The following is a 9569-nucleotide window of genomic DNA, read 5'->3' as shown; positions in this document are numbered from 1 at the left end:
TAAGATGAAAGAATTTCAAGAAAACAGAAATCCTTTAGATGATCTGAATATTATTTTCTGAAATCCTGTTTTATGCCATCTCATTCAGGTTTCATTCTAGTCTTGTGATAATTTTCTATTATATTTTCCCTGGCTGCTTACTCCTTCTATCTTTCTAAATTGATGGTTTCATCTCAGATGATAAACAAATTGATGTCAGATTGCTATAATCACATGCAAATCAGTAAGAATGATTATTGGTTGTGCGTCATCAAGTCATTTTTGACTCCATAGATAGAAAATAAATAGATCTCCATGACCATCTATCCCTAACCTATTCTTCCAGGATTCCCAAGGGTGCACACATTGCTATAACTAACATCCATCTTAATAATAGCAATAGCACTTAGACTTATATACTGCTTAATAATGCTTTACAGCACTTTCTAAGAGATTTACAGAGCCAGCATATTGCTTCCAGTAATCTGGGTCCCCATTTTATGATACTGACTTTGGAAAGATGGAAGACTAAGTCAATCTTGAGCCAGTCAGAATCAAACTCCTGACAGTTGGCAGAGTCAGCCTGCAATACTGCATTCTAACCACTGTGCCACCATGGCTCTGGCTGTGCTAATACTTGCAGTACTTGTAATAAACAAAATAACGAATCAATTATATTGACTGATCAATGAGATTGGCCCATGTAGCTGATTCATCATTTGTTTATTTTGAGTACTCTATACTCTTTAATTAATCCCTAAGGAAACTGGAGATGGTTCTGTGTTTGATATCACTAACCATAAATGAGGGCAATAAAAAGTGATCAATTAAGTGATATGTATTTAAATAATGCCTGACTCCAAATGATTCTAGGAGTTTTATGTCTAAAAAAAGCTAGGACAATAAAAAGAAAAATATAGGTGTACAGGAAAAAAAAGTATCTAAGAAATAAAAATCTTATAGAAGATCATCAAACTCTTCCCTCCATCCCTCCCTCAGCTGTCTGCAAACAGAGCTGCAAAATCCATGCAATTGTATGCACCTCTGGTCATCTCACCAACAAACTCCCTACAATGTCAGCAACAGGATGCAATTTTTATCCAAAGACTATGATGTAATACCTGTGAAAAAAATCCTGATCTTTTTCTTTTGCTCTTCTCTTAGAGCATGAAATGCCAAAGGATGATCCAAGCCATCTTATCTCTCTTGATTTTGGCCAGCTGCATCACTACGCTCAAGCCTTCCAACACAAACTTGCAGACATTCATTGGCTGTGCTGTGCGAGAGTTCACTTTCCTAGCCAAGAAGCCTGGGTGCAAGGGGTTGCGCATCACCACAGATGCTTGCTGGGGCCGCTGTGAGACGTGGGAGGTGAGATCAGTGGCCCATGGCTCATTGTATGGATTTTGCTCTCTTGTCCAGGTTGCTAGCGGTCATGTTTTAAAGGGGCATGGGTACATTTTAGTGGCAGAGGAGATGATTTCGGTGAAGGAGATCCCAGGTCCAGCACACCTATGGTAAAGGGAATAAGAAGATGCCTGTTTGAAATGCACAGTAACTCATTCTATGCTGCCAGTACTGATGTGTATCCAGCGTTTCAGGTAGAGGTATTTACCTGTTCCCTGATCTATTCTGATAATTAAATAAATGCATAGTTTCCTGATCTGATATTAAGAAATGTCCAAAGAGTTGGGGATCCCTGACCTAGATGATGACTACATTAAGGCTTTGGGGATTTTGATTTACTGAATGGAATGCTTCCTAATTAAGGAATGCTTCCTAATTTTTCATTTTGCATAATTTGTTCTCTCTGCTAATTATGTGAGAAAGCCAGGATATCGAAAACTTGCTTCCAACTTTCCCTTTCTGGTTTCTAAAAACTTCAGACAGTTTCTCACTTAGATTTCAGTAGACATTAACAGTAAACATTGGAAACATATTTGCTTTCAAAATGAAAGCCAACATTCTTGGGAACCTAAGCTGTGTGTTCAACTTTACATTTTCTCTTTGGTTCTTTCTGCACTTCCATGGAATTTTATCATGTCCATATTGGTATAAATACAGGATTAAAGTCAAAAGATGAAGCAGATATTTTCACCCCAATGTTCTATAAATACACGGGTGCTGCTGTATGTGGTTTAGAGAGACATATACATTGTAAATATGGAAACAACTAAATGTTAGAAGGCAGAAATATGGCACAAACCTGATTTAAAATCCTGATAACACTTGTAAATTGCTTGGAAGTCTATAGTTATTCAGCCCTACACACAAATAGCTCTTTCCTTCTGAGGAAATCTCAAGGAATGTTTGTATCATACATATGAGACAGAGATGGGGAATGAGAGTAGTCGGCTCCCAACTGTCAGCATTCTAGAAAGCCCCAACTCCAATTAAAAACTCTGAGGCAAGCATTTTCTCAAAATTCCATTTATTAGTGTAGGTATACTGGCACATCTGGGAAAACCTGAATCTGAGAGTTCCGGGTTTTCCCTCAGTAAATCAAAATCCCCAAAGCCAACCCCTCATTCATCAGTCCATCACATGATCCAACCCCCATCCATCCCATCTCGAGACATCACTCCAACCACTCCTTCTCCAGATGCAGGATTGTCCTGACCTTGACCAAAAGGAAGAATGCTATTTTGTCTAACTACATTCCCTCTACTAAATCCCCCCTCCTACTTTCCCACACACAAGAAGGTGGCAGCATGGAAGCTTCTGGTCTAATATGGCTTCCAAAGCTGACACCAACGCACATGCTAGTAATCTGTTTCCATAGGCCTTCTCCTCCAGTTATGAGGTATTGGCAATCCTACAGTATGTATCTGCCCAATACTAAGTCCATTTACTAAGGCGAATGTATATAAGATTGTAACTATCATGAATTAAAAGGGAAAAGTCAAATCAACAACAAATATTTCTGCTGAGTTTTCAGGGATTGAGAAATGTGGTCATGGAAGGTTCAACCAACATGTCTCATTGATAGATGATTCAACTGGTACTGCAAAGCTATGGGTGAAATGAAATGGGCCTGATCCACCATATAAATGAGACTTATAGTACTGCTGCAGGGGCCCTTTGTGGCTTTTTTTGGAGCACAATTCAATGACCTTACAGATATCCAAAGCACTGAAGTGAGGTTCTGTCCTTAATGACAATCAATTGCTTAAAAATTTCATATGACAGGCTCCCTGACACCCCACCCCCCTCATTTTTTAAGCTTTAGTGTTGTATGTCAAAGCATTTCTGCAGAGTTTATGTAATGCTTTAATTACATAATTCGGAAAGCTTCTTATGACTTAAACACTTAACGGGAAACTGTCCTTTATTGTTCCATTGACAGAAAATTCCCTGGAGATTAAACTAGAGCCCCTGATTTACAAATAATATATTTCATTCCATACCCTAATAATATGTCTATTTCTAATTTTAAATTGCCTCAGAACTGTGGCAATTCTACTGTTAGGGAGCTATGGGAAGTGAAGGATTTAAATTAAAATATTGATAACTTTAGAAAAGAATATTAGTAGCTCAGAATTGAACTGGGAATCCTTGGTACTCTCTGAGTGATTGTTTTCTTGCAGATATTAACAGTCTAGTCAACATCACCAGTGTTCGTAGGGAGTGGGGTTTGCTCTCATTTTATATATTAGTGGTTTGCTGTGTCAGTGTTGGTGGGAGTGATGGTCTTAGAGATTCCTTGATTATACTGTTGTTTGCTGTTAGCTTGTTTGTCTGAGATAGTGGTTTGAGGATATTTATTTTTATTTATTTATTTTATTTGTATTTCGTCAAGCATGTATTTACTAGATTGGTAGTAATTTTGGATTGTGTTAAAACATAATATTTAGCTTTTCAGCCTTTAAAACTTGGATCATGTAATCACTCAACAGGTATAGATTAATACTAGACCAACAATCAAGAAGCAAACAAAAACAAATTGCTTCCAGCAAAGGCTATCTAAATATAGTTAGCCAGATGTGTTACGAACTCAAAGCCTGGTATTTGAAAGCATAACATTTCAGCCAATAGATTAATTCATTTAAAACTTTAAAAAGGTATTGAAAGCAGCCCAGCATCTTATCTTGTAATGACACTGAGTACCATGAATGAATATCTGCTTTTCAAGGAGAAGCTCCTAAATTCAGTCCTTGTCATCTCCAGTTAAATGATTGAGTAGCAAGTAACAAGAGAGATTCCTGCTTGATACATTGGAGAGTCACTAATTTAGATTAGATAATCCAGAAGAATGCTAATTTTTGTTTTTTCCTCCTTTATAAATAGAAACCCGTCCTGGATCCCCCTTATATTGAAGCCCACCACCGAGTCTGTACATACAATGAGACTAAACTGATGACAGTGAACCTGCCAAACTGTGCTGCCAATGTTGATCCTCTCTTCACGTACCCCAAAGCCATCCGCTGTGACTGCAGTGTGTGCCTTACCACAACCACAGAATGTGAGACTATCTGAATACTTCAAATGATCACTTTCTCGGTCAAATTCCCTCCATGTGAAAACTACAAGAGGACAACGAAAATAGATCATAGTGATGCCCATCAGGAAGGTGTAGCTGCCTAGTTCTGCAGCTTTTCTTCTGTTTGCCAGCTTTGAAAAGATCTCAGTAACTTGCAATTTTCATTCCATTCCATTTCTTTTCAGCATAGTTGTACCATTAATGTCTTTTCAATTGTTGTCAGTTTTATACAGATTAGGATTTCTTTGGGATTGTTTCATCAGAAATCTGCATAAACCCCAAACTGTATTTTCTATTTGCTTCCTGATATTATCCCCAGGATGTTCTAAAAGCAGTATAAATATGATTGAAATTTGCATTTGCACTTTAACATTTTCAGAGGACCAGTTAAAACCCTTTAAACATATACCAAAAGGGTATTCACACACTATATTTGATGCACGGGTGGTACATGTTTAGCCTATCAATAGCTAGATTTGTCCAACGTTCTTAATTTGACAACTGAACTAATTCATTTTGGGGATTTGTGCAATATACTGAATTATAAACTAAACAAAAAGCAAAAATTTGTATATCAAAACTCTAACCATAATTTAAACTAACTAGGTTTAGCATGTTGTGCAGATGCAAGACATTTGAACATTGGCTGGCTTGAAATACAATACATGTATGAATACAGCCATGTACTTATTTATGTGGTCTGTTCGTTAGAGTTATAATCAAGCTATGCTGATATGAAAGATAAAAGAACATATAAATGAGACACAAGATAATCATGATTGCTCTATCATCCCCCTTCCCCATTCTTATATATTTGCAGAACTGAAACTTAATAAATTCAAGAATTCTACTTGCTGATCTTCCTATTCAAGTAAAGGGAGGTTGTGGACATAGAAGACAGGCTGGCACATGCAAGAATGGGGGAGGGAGATGATATAGCAAACACAATTATCTTGTGTCTCGTTGCATACATACATACATACATACATACATACATACATACATACATACATTAGGCTTCAGATATACATTTAGATTTACATTTAGATGAACTATTCACTGACTATGGATCTGCATACCAGAACAATTTTCAGATATACAGTAAAGGATGAATTTTTTTTTCCTACCAAAAATGTTTCTTCACTGAAAGGACCAGCACAGGGCATTGAATCTTCTACAATGCTAAAACATTAGTCATTATTCTTAATTAACAAGTGGAGGATCGGGGAGGGATTCAGGCTCATAAAAATACTGCAGCTCTTTTTGCAGAGAAAGAGCTCCTACTTTGTTCATTTAGGCTTGGATGAATAAGATTGTGACTCTGGAAAAGTATTCATTAAACCGGAAGGTAGTTGGTTATATATAATTTATCAACTAAAAACCTTACTTCTGAAAACTAAATAAAAAGTCAAGGGGTTTAATTGCCAAGAATTTATTCAATAATGGAAGAGAGAATATAATGCAATCAGAACAATTAAGATAATATATGATTTGAAATAGATTAAAAAGAAAGGACGGGGAGAAGAGAATTTTAAAAAATAACTATCTGTGAGCGAGCATCTATTCTTGGGCACTTGTTCCCTCATACAATTGTGCAACATGGTAATACTTCCTTGCCTTTTTAACTGTAGGGCCTCAACACAGATAAAGATAAAACATCTCTTGCAGACAGCCGGTCAAGGAATATAAATCCTTCCATTCCCCATATCCAGTCAGAGCTGAAGAAGCTTCTTGGATGAGAAGCGAAACATCTTGAAAGAACAAACAAGGAAGTCCAGTTGCCTCCTGAAAAAGCACCTTTGGGACAACCATGACCTGGATGACTGAGAATCTCTATAGACACATAAAGATAAAACATAACAAAATGTGAATCTATGTTAATATAATTGATTTAATTAAAAAAAAATGTTCAAGTTTTCAGAAAGTGGACAATTTGGGAATGAAGCCTTGTAATGGAGGCAATGAATTCTACAGCTTGAGAGTAATGCTGGAGGTAACCATTCCTGTATTCTCAGCAATCAGATCTCTGTTAGTACAGATGTCCTTAAGAAGCCTTCTTCTGCTGATCTTTGATCCTAGACAGGTTTACATCGAGATGTACAGTCCCTTAGTGTCTAAGCCAGGGGTGTCAAACTCGTGGCCTGTGGGCCAGATGTGTCATGTGCTGGCTCCACCCCAGCTCAGATTAGCCAAGAGGGAAAAAGTCCTGATACATCACATGATGCCACCATGACGCCACGGGTTTGACACCCCTGGTCTAAGCTGTTCATAGACTTAAAGATTAAAATCAAATTATCAATTGCAGATGGATAGTAGTTGTCAACTAGTACAGGTGTTTTAACATGAACCTATTGTATTTCTGGGTACCAGTTACCAGTTTCCATCTGCTGAGCCTTTTTGATATTCTTGTTGTCTTTCCTCATAGCAATCTAGCTGCAAAGTAACCATGCAATGAAGATACTCCTTGTCTTAGGATCACAATTGTGTCCAGAATTTCAGAACCTAAGCAAGGTGGTTGTTAAGAGAGTCATGCCCAATCCTATGACTTTTTTCTTTTTTTTTGCATAGTTGTTAAGCAAACCACTGAAGCTATTTTTGTCCCCAGACCCTTAATCATCATAGTTGCTCTTCTTTGCACGTTCTCCAAAGTCTCAACTTCTTTTTTGCAATGTGGTGACCAAAACTGGATGCAGTATTCCAGGTGTGGTTTTACTAAGGCTTTATAGAGTGGAACTAATACTTCACGTGATTTTGATTCTATGCCTCTGTTTCTACAACCAAAGATTGTATTAGTTTTTTGGCTGCTACTGCAAAATTGTAACAGTTTTGGCTTGGCAAAATTTAAGCTCTTAACCCAGGACATATTGGGGCTACATGACCATATCCTTAACTTCCAAGTGGCTTAAATATTCCATTATACCAATGGCTAGAATATCTTTATTGTTAACTCTAGTAACTGGTTTGCTTGAAATGAGAATAAGCTGATTTCCACTAAAAAAAATTTTTTTTGGCTGTGGTTTGAGAAGTCTTTGTAGGAGAAAAACAGTGTTAGGTCCAGAAGGACTCAGGTAGTACTTTTCTAGATAGACACAATTAATAAATGCAATTTATTAAAGGCATACAGCTCATGAAAACTTTGGTCTTTTCATAAAATGTGCTACCAGACTGTTCCTCATTTTTGAACAGCTTGTAAAGCATCTTCTTTCTCTTCCTTCACCACATTAATTAATTAGGATTCTCATCCTCCATAAGTTGCTTGTCTGAAGGGTGATTTCCCTATATTAGGTACATTTGTGGGGAGGATTGCTCAAAGCCAACATTTAAAATCAGTGCAGTATTTACAAGAACTATCCTGGGATCTAGGCCTCTAGCTCACACTGGCTCAATTCGCTCAATTGAGCAGACCCTGCATCTGATTAACTTGAGCATCTCTTTGGTAAAGACATCATCATAATTTAGTTCCATCATCATTTTGTCGAATACAGTGCTGAGATGTTGTGTCAGCAGAGAAACTGGGGATCTTTTGAGTTACATCTCTTAAAAGCCATCTTGTCTGATGTCTGTTGAAACAAGTTTGCTGTTCCTTTTACGCCTGTTGTTTTTAGGAGAAGATCCTCTCCCAGGAAAGGGAACTGTCAGAATGCAATCACAAGTTGGCAAGCAGAGTCCTTGTGCATCCTATCCAGCTGTTCAGCCTTTGCTTTAGTATGACAATGAACTTGGTGATCTCTTTAAGGGGGGCAGGGACTGACTTTATCTGTACAACACACTGTCTGCAGGATTTAAGAGGCTACCTTAAATCTAATCACAGTGTACATTACTATATGTTTTTTATTTATTTATTTTATTTTATTTTATTTTATTTTATTTTATTTTATTTTATTTTATTTTATTTTATTTCATGAAATTTCCGTGCTACTTCAGCTCCTCCAAGCTTCTTCCATAAACATTCTAAAGCAAATGGTTAAATTACAGTTACAATTTAAAATAGCATGGCAGATTTAAATCAATATATTGATAGTGGAGCTTTGAAGTTTAAAGGGGAGAGAAATTCACAACACCATTAAAAGAATGTTCTACTCTAAATCCTTAAAAAGACTGATAAGGTTTCTGGAAGGAGTTAGGCTTACTGAAGCTGTTTATATTATCTCACTTGGAGTAGAAGGCTGGATTTCATGTTGTTTATGAATTTATAGATTAAGAGGAGCAAAGCTAAGCCGAGAAACAGAACGAAAACACAGTCTTGTTAGTACAATAGTTCTGCAGAATATTAAGCAGATAATTTTCTCGCCACATGATAGCTGAGATGCCAGGAACTGAATGTGCTATACAACTCAGCTCTGATTCCTTCTCCTTTAGAGTGTGATGTAATTGATAGTAGTTTCAGGGTTTAGGAAACCTCGTTATGGGACCTCTTAGGATCCCTTAGATCAGGGGTGTCAAACACAAGACCTGAGGGCTGGATGCGTCCACAATGTGAAAATGTAAGGAGCCAGCCTGCATCGCATCGGCCCAGTGTACCCAAGGCGAAAAGGAAACATCGGACCTGCGTGGCTTCAGACCAGTCTACCCAATACAAAAAGGAAACATGCTAGCAGTTTGGGGAGTGGCGTCAAGCTGGTCACATCCATCCAGTTGGCCACGCCCATCCAGTCAGCCACGTCGACCCAGCCCCCTGAGCAATGATGAAATCCATTTTTTTTACTACTGGTTCTGTGGGTGTGGCTTGGTGGGCATGGTGTGGCTTGGTAGGCGTGGCTTGGTGGACATGACAAGGGAAGGATACTGTAAAATCTCCATTCCCACCTCACTCCAGGGGAAGGATACTGCAAAATCCCCATTCCCTCCCAACTCCTGGGGGAAGGATACAGTGGTGGGTTGTCCCTGGTTCACACCGGTTCACCCACCAACCCCGACATCACCAAAATGCTTCTGTGCATGCACAGAAGCTTCTGTGCATGTGCAGAAGAGCGTGCGTGTGTGCGAGCAAAGTGTGTGCGCACAGCCCTGTTGCAAACCGGTCGTAAAGGTAAGTAGAACCCACCCCTGGAAGGATATTGCAAAATCTCCATTCCTACCCCACTCCTGGGGGAAGGATACTGCAAAATCT

The 9569-nt window shown here is 38.2% G+C and overlaps 1 protein-coding gene across 1 annotated transcript; it reads left to right on the top strand.

Annotated features, from left to right (window-relative positions):
• The first annotated feature begins 1146 nt into the window (after positions 1 to 1146).
• On the top strand, positions 1147 to 4512 carry GPHB5 (glycoprotein hormone subunit beta 5). The gene is made up of 2 exons (XM_034433300.2): positions 1147 to 1350; positions 4267 to 4512. The coding sequence occupies exons 1-2, from the start codon at positions 1147 to 1149 to the stop codon at positions 4453 to 4455; spliced, it is 393 nt and encodes a 130-aa protein (XP_034289191.1). The 3' UTR covers positions 4456 to 4512.
• Positions 4513 to 9569: the final 5057 nt, after the last annotated feature.

The sequence above is a fragment of the Pantherophis guttatus genome, chromosome 1, assembly GCF_059756535.1.
Source record: "Pantherophis guttatus breed Tessera chromosome 1, ASM5975653v1, whole genome shotgun sequence".
NCBI classification, from domain to species: domain Eukaryota; kingdom Metazoa; phylum Chordata; class Lepidosauria; order Squamata; family Colubridae; genus Pantherophis; species Pantherophis guttatus.
Note: the sequence above shows the minus strand (reverse complement) of the source record. Positions and strands in the feature narration are given on the sequence as shown.

Bases quoted from the DNA above. Each gene is read 5' to 3' on its own strand.
- GPHB5 (XM_034433300.2), top strand. From the start codon at position 1,147: ATGAAATGCCAAAGGATGATCCAAGCCATCTTATCTCTCTTGATTTTG. The intron at 1,351-4,266 runs GTGAGATCAGTG...CTTTATAAATAG, and splicing joins GCCGCTGTGAGACGTGGGAG to AAACCCGTCCTGGATCCCCC.